Source organism: Pieris brassicae, chromosome 4 (genome assembly GCF_905147105.1).
Source record: "Pieris brassicae chromosome 4, ilPieBrab1.1, whole genome shotgun sequence".
Classification (NCBI taxonomy): Eukaryota; Metazoa; Arthropoda; class Insecta; order Lepidoptera; family Pieridae; genus Pieris; species Pieris brassicae.
Genome location: NC_059668.1, coordinates 21,991,313 through 22,007,676, shown reverse-complemented (window position 1 = coordinate 22,007,676; position 16,364 = coordinate 21,991,313). Strand labels below are relative to the sequence as shown.

The 16,364-nt window shown below is 35.2% G+C and overlaps 1 protein-coding gene across 4 annotated transcripts in view; it reads left to right on the top strand.

The window, feature by feature from the left end:
- LOC123708201 (bifunctional heparan sulfate N-deacetylase/N-sulfotransferase) overlaps positions 1-16,364 on the top strand; it is a 136,194-nt gene that overhangs the window by 73,888 nt on the left and 45,942 nt on the right. For all 4 annotated transcript variants that reach the window (XM_045658776.1, XM_045658778.1, XM_045658775.1 and 1 more), the window contains 2 exons: positions 10,856-11,108; positions 11,467-11,629. In XM_045658776.1, the coding sequence (XP_045514732.1) occupies positions 10,856-11,108; positions 11,467-11,629 (416 nt within the window). The remainder of the gene's footprint in view (positions 1-10,855; positions 11,109-11,466; positions 11,630-16,364) is intronic.

Below are 16,364 nucleotides of genomic sequence, written 5' to 3'. Positions count from 1 at the left end.
GTGCGCATTTAACATAAGCTCGAATTGTGAAGGAAAACATCGTGAGGAAACCGACTTGCCTTAGACCCAAAAAGTCGATGTTATGCTTCAGACACAGAAGGCTGATCACCAACTTGCCTATTCGATTAAAAAATTATCATGAAACAGATATAGAAATCTGAGTCCCAGACCTAAAAATAAGGTTGTAACGCCATTGATTTATTATGTATATGCCATATATCCTTGAGAATCGCCTGCTAGCGCACATAATTATATAGATATATAGTAAATACGAGATAATATGGCTGTCTGTTAGATCATCGTAGATGTCAATCGTCTTGTTGGAAAAATTGTTCGCTACTTGAAACTTATTGCAAAGTTGTTGGAGACGGCTAAGCTTGTTTGTGAAGTTTGACATCTAAGGAATTAGTTTCCTCAACATTTTTTCTTGAATTTAAAAAATATGATTTTTCTTCTTAATAAAAGATGTTTTTTTATAATTGGAAAATAAAGCTCATTAGTAGGAATATCCATCATATTCGTAATATGTATTGATAAAAGTTCTTGTTAAATGGTATTATAACATAACATTAGACCTATCCTACCATTTACAAACATATCATTGATTGACATATAATTTGCCAACGCTCGGCACACTGATACATCGGTTCAAGAAAAATGAAGTACAATATTTAATGTTATAAACACTTATAGGCAAACATAATAAACAACAAAAACATACTACATAACATTCGTGTTTACGAAGTGCTAAAAAGTTCAGTTATTAAAACTAATCGACAATGTCGAGAATTTTAAACTCGAGTATTTCATTGAAATGGGATACAAATAATAGAAACAGAGTTGTTTTATGAGAAAACATACACTCATACACTCTATTAAGTAATTATTTTAACGAATAATTTACCTACAATTTAAATCGAGTAAAAAATTGTGGTTATCAGTATGAATGTTTGAGTATGTTCGCTTCTAATCACGTGTGTGTGAGTGATGGCTGTTTAAAAAGGTCTTTAATCTGAAAGTTATATTGATGATTTATTATTATTTTTTTAGGATTTATTCCTGTGCTAACTTTGACCAATGAACAGTCCAAGTTTCATCAAAATTGCAGTTACGTAGTATACGTATCTCTGGAGTGGACATCCGTATATGTTTTTTATATGATACGGTGGTAAGCGAACCTACGGGAAGCCCAAAAAGCAGTCATCTCAGCCCATGGACACCCATTTCATTGGGTTTGCAGCTGGCGTCTGCTGGAGGAGTATACTCTTACTTTAAACAATTGGAGGTCGTATCTCCCAGGGTCTCTTCTATTTAAATAATGTGTGTTTAGCTATTTTTATAATTTTCTCTTATTATATTTTATTATTGTGACCGGAAACGCAGATAAATATCACAAACGTTGTACATAAAATACATTAACATGTTGAAAAAACCATGAATCCTGGTTTAACTGTTAATAAAAGGCCGGCAACGCACTTGCGTGCCTTCTGGAAATGTGTGTCCATGGGCGGCGCTAACACTCAACATGAGGCATGTTTGTTATATAAACAATATATGTTTTTTTTCTAAAATAACGAGTATATCGCAGCAACAATGACATTGTAACTAGTTTGACCTTATGATTAATAAAGCGAATACACGATAAATGAATGTAATTTTGCGAATTATCACGGAGGGACACTCGGTTGAGATCCAGTTGAGACTCGCACGCCCAATTGCGTTGATGAGCACTTTTCCGGCCCCGTTTGTGTTGGGGCTAGTTGGAAATTAAATAATTGTTGCCGTACGAATCGCGTCATTACTTCAAGTCGGAAAACTTGGGATCGGTGTGGTCGTACTATGACATTACTACGATGAATGATTAATATAATAATATAATTAATCGTCGCATTTTTTAATTCAATGATCTTCTATATTAGAAATTGATTTAGACGATTTTCTTTATAAGCTTTATATGGTTAGGTTAGGTTAGGTTAGGTTAGGTTAGGTTAGGTTACCTATAAGTCCCTGGGTTGAATGCCTAGTGCGACCCCCGGGGGACTCAATGCGGTGCCAGACGTCATTCATTCAGAATGAATGTGTCCGGCATAGCAGGCGATATGGAGGGCTCAGGAGGAAATTTTAGTGGGTCGGGTTTCTCCCCTCTGATTAGCAGAGGGATAAGAGTTAACCATCCCCACAGTCCCCGCGATAGCGACTGCATGCGCTCGCGGGCCTGCAGTTGTGCATTTTTACCTCCTTCATAAAAAAAAAAAAAAAAAAAGGTTACCTATAAGTATGGTAATAAATTATTCTTATTGCAACAATTGCTAGTATCGTTGTACCGTATTGCAAAAGCGGTGGATCTTAATGTATCTGCCCCATATCCAAGGTTACGGAACTTTATTTACAAACTAAACTCTACAATGGCGCAGACCTTTTAAGTTTGAGCCGCAGATTACATGTTTCGTGATCATTTGTCAATCTAAACGCAAGTAGGTTATCTACCTATGAGACACAGGACTCTGGTCGATTTTTTGGGTCTAATGCAAGCTGGTTTTCTCACGATGTATTCCGTTACCGTTTCATCGAATGTTAAATGCGCACATAGAAAGAAAGTACATTGATGCACAGCTGGAGATCGACTACGACCTCTGGGATGAGAGTCGCACGCGGAGGCTATTAGTCCAACTCTGCCGTAATTATAACGAAACATATTTTAGTGAATTAATTATGTTAATAAGGCTGTTGTTATTCAATAACTGTCTCGGGTTATGTATTTTATGTCAGAAATAAACACGACCAACGCAAAACTTAATTAACACAATTCAAAACAGTTGAAGCAAACAGGAGTAGTAAACAGTTAGCTAAGATTATTAATTATTACATGAAGCAAATGAGCGTAATATTGTGGAACGACCTTAATTTGTATGTTTGAATAACTATATCTTTAATTACTACCGTTTTATGCTCATTTGTTATCTAAAAAGGAGAAATTTATATATTTGTAATAATTAAATTCAAAACTAAAGGACATGCCAGAAATTATCTTACTATTGACACTATAAACTAACTGTTGTGGTCTCTAGCAGAATAAACTTGTCTGCTCCTCTCACAATGAATTACACACACACCTTACACACGTAAAATGTACCTTATTCCTTTTTTTATTTGTTTGTGTATTTGGTTAGTTTAATCAATGTTATGTCAGTCTGTGAGATAAAGAAAATAAATGTCTTCTATTCGAACACTTACATCATGAAAAAAAAAAATAGTACTACCTATTCGATCTGTAAGGCAGATTTGGCGTTGTACATCGAGAGGAAACAATGTCTATAGTAAGAGAAAGATGAGGCATTTACTGCGGCTAATAAATGGACTACCTCGTTATTAGATAGCTTAACGTAAACAAGTTGTAGAATTACTTTTATATGCATTTGTCGCGTCAACAAGACTAAAACAAACCACGCTTTAGATTGTATTACTCTGAAAAGTAAATACAAATTAACTAATCTATTTGCTCTACGGCTCTATCTATCTACTCGTTTAGAGATGAGGCAAGATGTGGCGTATAATTTGGTGCCAGTAAGAGGAAGTCTAGAAGTCGTTGCGGTGACAGTCAGACCCATTAGCGCCTCGCGTCTGCTTAACCACGTTCCTCATTAGCTCTGTCAAAACAGCTTAATTACTCTAACAATTTGCGTAGAACATTAAGATGAAGAATAGGATTCATGAAACTTACTAACGCTTATATAGTGATACTTCATATAAACAATATTAGGTCCTGAAAAGCGAGAGTTATTGATATAAAAATAATTTATTAATGTGACTAAAACAATAATAAAAGCACAAAATGTAGTATTAACATAAATAATATTAATGATAATAATAATTGAGCAGTGCTGGCCTAGTGGCTTCAGCGTGCGACTGTCATCCCTGAGAAACTAGGTTCGACCCCCGACTGTGCACTGATGGACTTTCTGTCTGTGTGCGCATTTAACATTAGCTAGAACGGTTAAGAAAAACATCGCGAGGAAACCAGTTTTCGTGACTCATCCACAGAAGGCTGATGCCTATTAGATTGACAAATGATCATCAAACAGATAAAGAAATGTGAGGCCCAGACCTAAAAAAGGTTGTAGCGCCACAGATTTATGTCTAATATGTGAAGCTGACTAATGTGTGAATGACTCCGTTTATTATACGAAATGTACTTTTAAATACTCAGTCAAGTTTAACTAAAACTTCTAGAAACTGAGACTAACAAGACGAAACTTAACATGTTCTTCATTAGTATGGCTCGTAGATTTTCTATATTAAATTTAAAAATATCGATTGACCAAGTACTATTTACGAATTTGCATGAGAGCCTTAATATGAAATTACTATTGGTAAAATGAAATATAAATCTATTAGGTTTACTTAAAATAATAAACTGTAAAACAGAGAGAAATGGCTGCACTTTGCACTTGCTGTTTCAGAACACGAGTGACTTTCGCGTATTGCAATTCCATTATGTTACGACTGTGATCTGAAAATGGGTAGTTTTATTGCGTCACGTATCAGATAAATGTAATAAAAGTGTCGGATTTGTTTAAAATGTTGTATTAAACATAGTTGCGCCAGTGAGCGCACTCGACAAAAGAAAAAGATCTTATATTTGTATATGCTGGAGTTATGTAACCTAACATTCACATATAATGTATATATTAGTAAATAATTAAAAGCGTAAACAAAGAGTAACCACTCATTGCACACTTGATGCCAAAATGAGCCCTTTAGTATTTACCGCACTCATAAATTGTAATTTAACATTCTTATTTCTGATAATGTCCAATAACATAAGTGTCATTATTTACGAATTCTTCAATAAGTCAAGTTAATTTTTTGTTAATCGAGCGCAACCCCTAATGTTATCTTAGTTTTAAACAATTGAAGCCAGTTGTTACCAAGCTTCAAATAAAGTTATGAAACACTTTAACATATATCTGAACGTATTTATACCATAACCGCCACCAAATTTAATTATGGCCTTAGTTTTTCTTTTAAAACAGGGCTTAAGACAGGTTAGGGCAGACTCCTCTTATGCCGCCGCGATTGGACACTCTCAATGCCAAAGAGCTAGCTAGTGGGTTTCTAGCCATTTAAGAATTGGTACGCTATATTCTTGAACGACCCTTAGTCGTTTTGGTCAGAAAAAAAGCGCGCGGCAAAAGATGCTTCAAAAACTCTCAGCTGTAGGTGATATGGGTGTGTCGATGTAATATAAATAAACTCTGATGGAGATAAAAGTTTTTGACACATACAGAAGTCAGTGGTAGTTGCAGCAGAAGGTTTTAACAAGATTAAATTAAATGAATAGAAAAATTAGGTTCGAACATTCTCAGGAATGACACGATTGACCATTAATAATATAATACCGATTATTAATGACGTGAACCTACTTCCTTGTTATTCAGAAAAAAAAACAAATATAAAAGAAAATATACAAAAGCGTTAAAAAGGCATTAGTCCAATAAATAGGTATGAGTCGTTAGTTCACTAACTTCTAGTTCGATGCCATTAGAGTCAGCCCATAGACTTATCGTGACCTCAGATATTTTTGTAAGTCAACGGGTATATAATTTATATTTGTTAAACGCTATTTATTTAACTGCTGTACTGTACTATGTACAGACAGCTGTGTGTACTAATATATGGATCTCAAACTTGGGAGTTCAATAAAACGCAAAGCTACAGGCGTGTTAAAGATCGAAGGAACGATGAATGAAAGAAAATAATAGATAAAAGAGAGTAAATCATTAAGAAGAATAACTAAGGTAGCAGATATTACAATAAAATTAAATAAACTTAAGTGGAAATGGGCGGGGCACATGTCAAGAAGGAACTAAACTGGTGGTCAAAATACAATAAACGGAAAAGAGGAAGATGATTTAATGATGATTGAAAGTATTTTAAGATTAGGCTTCAAGTACCAGACGACATAATAAACGTGTATGTACATCTCAATAACAACGGATTTAAACGAAACTTTGAATGTTCTCTGAGTTAGAAATAACTGATTTCCAGCATCATCAATATCACATTTAGTTTCCGAAAAATGTTTGAAGAAACATACATATACGTATAGTTACGAATCATAATTATCATTCTGAATAAATCAAATTCTGATATTATTACATACATACACGTCATACTGATAACTTAATTTTTAATTACTTCAAATTGTTTGTTGTAATTGAAGCATGTATCCTTTGTCCATTGACAGATTTTGATGATCACTGATACTCCAATAGTCAAGGCAGAATAGATGAAAACATACTTGACTTTTATAGTATAGGGGGGCAAACTAATGTCCAAGATGCCCAACAGGCAGTCATCGCAGCCAATGGACATCCATTTTAAGTGCGTGCTTTGCCAGCCTTTGAGGAAGGAGTATACTCTTACTTTAAATTGGTGGTCGCATCCCTCAGTCAAGACCCTCACCGGGTGTGGATACCGCAGTTCGCTGTTGGGAATACAAAAATTTAACGAAAATAATCTTTATATCCCTTAAATTAATTATCGTTTAATATATCACTGAATATAAAAGAAATATAGTTATTATATATGTTTTTGTGATGACATTTTAAAAGGAGAACGTATGTCCGTAATCCGGTCTAATGCAATCATCTTAAACTTTGATAACGCCCACAACTCGTGAATAAGTCTTATTATCTTCGAGCAAGGAATTCCGTCCTCGCGAAGTAGGCCTAACATTCCATTTACAATTGACGTTTTAATTTATACCTAGCATTGTGGTGCTACTAATTAAGCTAATTAGATGTTATTTTACTGTATTTTGTGTTTGAATAAAATATAGCAAGGGTGGCTCTTCAATGGCAATTTCTATAAAACGTCTGATTCATTTTGTAGAGAGCAGTCCCTAGTCACCATTGCTGGAAATAGTGTTAATACTGGAAATCATAAATATCATAAAAATAATAATAATTTATTGCAAAAATGTTATGGTGGTACAATTTACAGTTCGTATGTAATGGCGTGCAAATTTGTGTTTTTGGCAAAATGAATTTTACATAGAATATATGTAACATTATAGTAGTAATTTCTTATATTATATGAAGTAAAAAAATAGCACATTCTTAGCTTGTAAGTTTTTACTTTATTTTGGTTCTGTAATTGTATATATCGGAAAGCGGGCGTATAAAATTGGCAAGAAACTCTTCGCCAGCGTTTTAATATACTTAACTATTAACCATACATTATGCTCGGCTGCTGTTGGGAAGGGCTAAAAAATGTATCCCGATGGAATTATATTGTTTTGAAGATGTTTAGATTTTTATTCAGTTCGATTACATTTAAAACTGGTGGAACATAAAGTATGAATATTTCAATGAATTTATATCACCCAATATGTTTATAAGTATTGTAGTATCAGTAGTCCTACACTTATAAGTGGAGATCGGCTGGTCCGAAATAGCAGAACTAAAACATTGGAAAATTTAAGAATAAAAAAGCAATCTAAAATTTTCATGGGCATCTGATGTTCATCTCGTCGATACGGTAAACTTTCCTCTCAAATCAAAGAACGTATTAAAGGTTTCGTAAAAATATAGGATAATATAGAGTAAAGGATTGACATTTATTTGTTGTCAAATGTGTCCATTGAAATGTTCCATTGGCTGAAAATTTGTTAGAGGACGCAATTTTATTTATGGGACAGGTAGGGGGGGGGGGGGGCAATACATGCTTAACCTCAAGTTTGTGGGGTTGGCGCCCTTGTACCCCGGCCGCCATCTTGGAAAAAGGGGTGAAAACACGGTATTGGCTATATCTCCTAAACTATCCATGGTACATAAAAATTTGTAAGGCAAAATAGGCTTCGTTTTCTTTGACCTCTTCATTAGCGCAAAATTTCTGTCCAGCGAGCAGTCTCTTGAGGTCTGAGAGCAGGAAAAAGTAGTTGGAAGCCACGGTCTAAATCACGGTGGATGCTGAAGCAAAGTTCGATAGAATTCCAAGTCATGGAATTTGGCCATCGTTTTCATTGATTTGTGACCGTATTATATTAAAATTTTGTTTTGATTCAAATAATATATTACATAGCTGCCGCTGAGCTCAGGTGATATACATTTTGCGGTTAGCATTAAGGTAAAGTGGCAGTAACTGGTACGAGCAGTTGCCAACAAATGCATATAATGTAATGCACTTAGCAAGGCGGACAGGCCAGAAATTCGTAAATGCTATTTGCAAGTTCCCATTCAGCTTGAGCCGCAACGAACCTTTGCCAAATTGAAAGCATCCTTTACGTGAATACCTTATTTTGCCTTGTCACCTGTTGGGGACCTACTATAGAGATCTCCTAAATAATTAAAAATTATTATTCTCGAAAAGCAGCTATCTCTTACCTCCGAGGTTGTACGTTCGATCCCCGCGCAGCAATAGAGTATCTGTCTTACGCATTTTACACCATAGCCTGATTACGAGGTAAAGAAATCTGAGACCTGACCTTAAAGTTTGTAAGTGCCACTGGTGATTTTTAGAAGTTAGTGAATATAGACCGTAGAAGTCGTAATAACAGTTCAAGGTTTTCACAGTGCGGTTATGTAGCATAATATAGACAATAATGTTATTTCATGTTTTTATACCAGTTAACTACTGAAGTATTTCCGAACCAATTCGACTTAGGGTCTTTCAAGAAAATACCGTACCAATTCTTTAAAGGCCGGCAACGCACTCGCAAGCCATCTGGCATTGAGTGTCTATGGGCGGCGGTATCACTTAACATCAGTTAAGCCTCCTGCCCGTTTGCCTCCTGTTACATAAAAATGGTATATATATGAGAATAATAAGTCATCAATCAATGTGTGCAAGCTTTTTATAGCCTATAGAATATAAAAGAGGTTCTAATGGTTAAAAAAGGTCCAGCGATTTTTATTCATTTCAATCCTAATAACAATAATAATAGCCTTTTAATTCAGATATTTGTACATTTACACACGTTTCTATGTCAATCTTATTTTAGGTATCTGTGTGCTTTTATTTGGCATTCCTCTTTGAACTGTGCCACTCTCTGCCATGTACCACCTCTTGTTTCTTTGATTTGGTCTATCCACCTTTTATGTTGTATTCTTCTCTTTACTGCTGTACCCTCAGTTTAGTACTCTTTTGTGTTACAATCTTATTAAAATTTAAATCTTTATAATATTTGAAATATTCTTGTCTGGCTTAATGTATGCCAAAAAAAGAAATATTTTTCTTCTATATTTATACCGTATTGTACATAGTTGTCATATAATATAATTATTGATGTTTCCTTTATTCTTTCGTGCAAGGAGACTAACATTTTACAAGGCTACAGATGTCTACTATCTATCGATCTGCAATTGTTTGACCGGAAATAGAGTATGTGATGTACATGTCACCTCACAAGGTCATGGAGGTGATTATAAATGACTTATAAACATATTTGCGTACCTAACGATCTTATCCTGTCTTCTCTCGTCGTCTACGTTGTGGAAATAGGATTTCAATTGACCCATAAGATTTTATCAACATCAAATTGCTGGTATTGATTGGAAATTTGAGAGTATCCTGGAGAATGTTTAGAGAACTTCATCTTCGAAATTGCCAATCACGACCGGGCTCTTTGTTTCAAATTGATTGTTTTCGCTAAAATTGCTTAAAATTTGTGCTGTTTTTGGTAATAATTAAGCTAGTTTTAGTAATAATGATACCAATGATTAATTTTAAACTAGCCTATCGGACCTTTCTATACTGGTTTTAACCAAAGAACTTTTCTTTGTTAAAAGTTTACAAAATTAGTCACACTTTAATATAGTTTTTTTTTTGTTTCGTAGTTATTTTGTTTAATTGTATTATCTCTTCGTGTATGTCATGTTTGCTTATCACATTAAAAATTGTACCAATGGGTAAACGAACCACTAAGTTCACAAAAAAGTTTATTTGATAAAGTATTGACTATGAAGAAAACACTTAATTATATTTTGCGTACGTTTTATTCGTCACTTTCTGTCACACGTCGTCGACCTTGGTTCTTACACGTACGTGCAAGTGTAATAACTTGGTTAATACACCACTAGGTGGGGCAGAGGGTGTCCACAGAGTTTCAATAGCGCGTTCTTTCTCGAGCCGCTTACTTAACTTTGGACCATGTCAACCAAGCCCTGGGCTACAACTGACAGACGCTAGGATTGTTTAAGGCGGCCACATTTCCTCTTTCTTGGTCCATTCTAGTGCCTGCTTGGGTTAGCGTTGGGGTCCCTTCGAAGAGTATGGTCGATCTATCACTTGCGACGTAAGATCTGGTGGCCAATTGGCGTTTCCGAAAACCGTTCATGTATATTTTAGGCCAGAAGAATCCCAGGATCTCAGGCACCGGTTGACAAAGACCTGGACTCGTTGTGAGATGGCGTTAGTGTTAATTAATAACTACCACCACTAGCGTACTGGTTCATATCATAATCAGTTTATAATATCATTTATGATCAGCACAAAACCAACCAAACCTCTCGCCTCTTGCCTTCGCAGTCGGGCAATAACGTCGTATCTAAAACTAAATATTTGTTTGATTTCTCGCTCCGCTTGTTCTTGTTTATTCAGTTAGAATATTTAGATATAAGAAGCGAGAAATAGGAATTGACGTAGACGCTTCCGATGCATCAGATCGTTGAATTGAACACCGTTTCTATTTTCACAAGTACAAAATGTTTTGAGTTGCTAAGACTCTATAATTTAAAACCCTAAGGCAACGCTACGAAATCTATATTAAAAAATAGACATTGTTTACGAGTCCTACCTTAATATAACATAGTGTATATTTGTTCTATTCATTAAACTAATATGTTTATTGCAGGTATAAGGTGGAGGTAGCAGGCAAAAGCCTGCCGGTCCTTACCACGTTGGACAAGGGTCGATATGGAGTAATTGTGTTCGAGTCTCTATCGAAATACGCGAACATGGACAAGTGGAATCGGGAACTTCTCGACAAATACTGTCGAGAATACTCGGTTGGGGTTGTGGGGTTCGCCACACCCGGTGAGGAGACACTCGTGGGAGCCCAGCTGAAAGGATTCCCACTCTTCATGCATACCAATTTAAGGCTTAAGGTATATTGAAATTTATAGACTTTTTCGACGTTTATGACCTTTGAATGTATTCATTGTACTCGAATATTATGAGGTAAGTTGTACTTCACTTGTATTTATGTTTTATGCTTCTGAACTGAACTAAACTTCTTTGAATGAGCTTCACTGTTTTGATACTTGAAAGCTCCTTTTTTGGCTTTCAAAATATATCTCATTTTGTGAATTTTATCTTAGTTTTTACTTGCCGATTAAACCTTTAAATGTCGTATAAGCTGTAGAAGACGTCAGTCGAATACAAAACCTTATTTGGAGGTTTAAAAAATAAATAAACATACATCTGTTGCAATATGAAAATCACATTTAATGTATTTTTCATCAGGATGCGTCATTAAACCCAGCATCACCAGTGCTAAGATTAGCACGAGCTGGTGAAACCGCTTGGGGACCACTGCCAGGTGACCACTGGACGGTTTTTAGGCCTAATAGTTCGACTTACGAACCTGTTGCGTGGGCTTCAAGGGAGAACGAATATGGAGCGAACGGTGAGGATGCTTCATTATCTTATTCTTATATTTTTGTAATTGCTATTATATAAGAAACAATAATATGCCGATACGACGCCATGCCGTTAGCATACTGATCTTATGATTGTACTAAGAATCGCTTATAAAATTATATATAAAACAAACTGAACAGAAAATAATAAATTTAATGCCAGATAATTCAAATGCTTACTTAAGAAAGAAATACCAAGCTCCAAATCATTTCGACCAAATTGAAAGGCCGACAACGCACCTACTCTCAATGTGAGTGTCCATTGGCGACGGTATCACTTAAGGTCAGATGAGCCTCCTGCCAGATTGTCTGCCTGCTAATACATAAAAATTTAAATGCTCAAAAAGCTTTATAAGAATTATTGGTTAGAGAACTTCATTCAAATAATCAAAATGTTTTTTTTTTTATATAAGAACTTAATAATAATGCGAATTGCCGACACGCCCATTGTAATTTAAATTTTCTGGGCTCAGAATTTGCTTAATGTCATTTTTAATTTGTTAAATAAACTATAGACAAATATTGGACAGCTGCATTTATTAATCTATTATTTTCTGCTGGAAGCTAATTAGATCCATGTATCCAAGTTTTAATTTGGACAATATAAACAATTGTACCCAACTCGTTTCGAACAATCAACATAACTTTTATAGTTCTTTTACGACATTTTTATTATTGTCATCTACCCCATTAGTCTAGTGGTTGTAAGTAGTAGGTCGTGAGATCTCATGCGGGTGGAGTTTTACAAGAAATATTTGCATGCCTAAAACTAAACGATACTCATATTGAGCATTTTTACAATTTATGAATCGATTCATTTTTTTATGTCTTTGTTGTGTTAATCTATAAGTGATTTTCACATTAAATATTGAATTTTGTGTTTCCTAAGTACACTGTACCAGTGTACCGAGCGTTGTGAAGTTTGCAATGAACATCCCCGATTCTCGTATGATGTAGAAGTGCGAGCGATGCTTTGACTGTGTCAGACGAATCGTTCCCACCTGGTTATGATGTGTGTACACTGTTAGTGCACATAAAATATATAAGTAGTATATTTTAAATAGAACAAAAACTGGATGAAAAACCGGCTGTAGGCTCACATGCCTCAAGGCTCGCGAGTCGGCCGGCCTTTTAAGAATTGGCACGCACAAAAGGAATTAGTCGATTTGCTTCGGAAATATATATTATTCTCTATTCTTGTTAAACTTCTCGGATCTACATTAATAATAGCGTGTGTAAACGTAATTTTCAGTGACCTCAAATCTCACACGGCTCGTTCCGCACAGACTAAAATATTTACGACAACTTGACATTCCGACTGCATTTGTGTCACTGTCAACTTGAAATGGCTGTTTTTCATTTTATTCAGCGTAAGCCGAACCTTTAACACATTTCAATGTACGCAACACAATAGGTAATAAAAATGCAGACGACTTGATTGATTTGAGAAAGCCAAAACGGAAACGATAAATTCATATTACCGTTGGTGAATCGCTGGATCAAAGTTTAATGTTTGAAGATTTATGTTTATCAAGGTTTACGAGCCAACAGTTAAGACAATTACATCTTGTAAAAACTCCGGGGAGGCCTTTGCTCTCAATTACTTTGAATTGATATCGGATCACTTGTATCTCAAGGGTTCATAAAATATGTTAATTGCCGTCTTCATTTCCATATTGTTATGAGCAGTGTTGGTCTAGTGGCTTGAGAGTGAGTGGCATCACTCTGATGAGCTAATCCACGAACCGCTTCACAAGACATCTTGCAAACTAGCAAACTGCGGTCGACCTCCTGGTCTTCCCCGGGGAGATGCGATCTCCAGAGTTTACTCACAACTCACTAAAATGGGTGTGGACTCATTTGGCCTACCTTATATAAAACAGAGTATGTCTCTCAACCTTGACCTTGGACGTTCTAATCACGGTTGTGCATGTTTTCTATATGAGCAGTTGATTGCTCGTAAGCTGAAGGAAGACGTGAAGAATCCGTTTTAGACGTTGGTGTGCTTAAAAAACATCCGGAAGTCTGATACCAAGACAGGTCGTAGTGTTATTTTTTTTATATTTCATACCTACTTATAATAATTTTTGAAGCAACAACAGTTTATATGGTACAGTAGATACAGTATTCATTGTTATATTAGGTTTTTGAATATAGCTGAACAAAGTGGATTATAAAGTATAATTACATTCCAACAACGGTAGCAAGTATAATTAAAGTATAGATGTTGAATTGCAGCAAAAAAGAGAAATTCAGGATGTTAAGTTTTTTAAAATTAAATAATTTAATATAGCAGATTTCATTAACCAACTTTTATTTGTATAATAAAGTTACCCCTTCCCCCCCCCCCCCCCCTTACTCGTAAATATACGGTCCTATGCCACCTAGCCCACCCACGGTGTGCCAAAATTACTTGTTTTATTCGATAATTTGTTCAGGAAGATGAACAATACGTGCTATTAAAGATTTTCTTTTGTTCCATAGAGTCGTAAGCGTTAGATATTTAATGTATCTGCAGTGTCTGGTGGCCACAGTCAAGGACAGTTCGGTCGAAATTGTTTATTCCGAAACCGCTTGTTCGGAGAATAATTTTTTTGTTCACATGCGCTATGCCATGATGTAACATTCTTTGAAATGACTCGGGAATTTGTATTATAAATTATAATTTGTCTTGTCGATTGTAATTCAACGATTAACTTAAATTGTTTGCGAGTTTCGTACTAAATTAACAAATATGACCTCATAAAAACATTAACAGTGAATGAAAAAGTAGTATTTGTATTTATATAAACCAACGACTTAAATTGTTCAAGGCATTCCTAGATTTTCATGCCACATCGTCGACCTCATATTCATGTCTTATAATTAATGCCAATTCAATAGTTCAAACAAGGTATAAGACATCGGAAACGTTAAAGGAAAATTGAATTTAGAAATGCATATAAAATACATAATAATAATAATATTAAAAATACTTTTATTTCTTGCAAAAGTTAATTCAATGATAATTATTATCAATACTAAATAATGTCTATTTTGTAATTAGTATCTTCATCTTCGGAGAGAAAGGCCTCCCAGTCAAATATAAAAAGGACTTCTGAAAGTCAAAACAAGTTAATAATTTAAAGAATGAGTTTAGTTGCCCCTCCCAAAAGGTAGTTAAGAAGATTGGGAAACAAACTCAATACTTACTCTTTTAAAAATACTATTTACAATATTTTGTATACATTGATTTGATAGTTATATGCGTCAATGTACCTAGAACAAAAACAAAATACTATACTAAAATAAAATAGGCGCATTTTATAAAGAACAATGCAGCAGATAACTATATTGTTACGAGCGGAGAGGATCGGATAGAAAATGCCGTGGATTTATTCAAGGGTTTATTTCTTGATAAATCAATGAGGAATTTATGGGCACAAAATTAATTGCAGAGATTCACTAATAACACACAAAAACACAGTCACTAATTACTTCACTTCTGCACACTTCACACAGTACTTTATCACTTATATTCACTTTATTCGCACTTTATCGCTTCGGTGTTTCGCTCTTGTTATCGCATTCAAAACTAAAGGCGACTAGTCGCGTTTCGGCTCGCTTATATATCCCTGGGAATAATTCTAAACAATATTCGAGAACTTTCTAGGCGGGCTTGTTACTGAGTAGCGGTTGCACAATTCTAGAACGTCCGCACTCTTTGTCTCTTTCGCACGTTGATCCGTCCTTGTCGTACGGCGTTCTAGAGTGCTCAGTCTAGTTTCGAGAAAGTTCTGATCTTCTCTCTCTCTCTCTCGTATCATTTCGTCCTTGTCTCACACCTAGAAAGTTTGGTCTAGAATATTACTTCATCAAAGGGGTATACCTAGGCCTGAAAACGGGTCTCCTGAAAACTGCACCACTCGACTACACATGTTCTGAAACCGACTGAAAAAAAGGTTTTAGCTTCCTGAAAACTAGGGTAACATTATGAAAATTACAATTTTCTAATATGTGATTGACCCTCTCCTGAAACGGTCAGAAATCATATTACAGCCTGCTGAAAAGTTCTCTAAGTAGTGGAAAAATCTAGAAACATTGCAGTCGACCCGTCTTCGTAACAATATTATTATGTAGATACAAGGTGCATATATATATTTACAAATAGTTCGAAATATATAATTTTCACTTTAATAATTTTTGATGAGGGTGATCCCAAATATTTTTCTCGACCGACCGTCACATTTATTAGTTGAGTCATTGTTGAGATTTACTCGGGTTACGTTAGACACATTTTTATTTTGATATATACTTTTTGTTAATTATAATTGATAATATTTACGTCTTCTTAAAGCGTTTTTGAGAACTATCGTGGGGCAAAGTATTAGCTAATCAGTCTAACCTCTCTTTGTTCCCAAACTAATAGAATTTCTCAAAATTGTGTGCCTTTCTTCCTGGTAAGAAGATATTGTAACGAGGTATGTAGTCAGGACTTATTATTTTAGTATAAGATTGTGTATCGACGGCCACCAAACCGTTCTTTGTGGTACACAAATATTGCAACTATAGATGTTACCTCCTCCAAAGATATCCAGGTATCTCTATCATGGGCAAGCTGCATCCAGCTCGAGCCAGCAGTTTTTATAATGTCGGCTCGTAAGTGGTTTTCCGTTAGTGGATAAAAACGACACACGATCGTTTCCCAATGGGGCTTCCACAACTAGTACAAAATAGACTAAA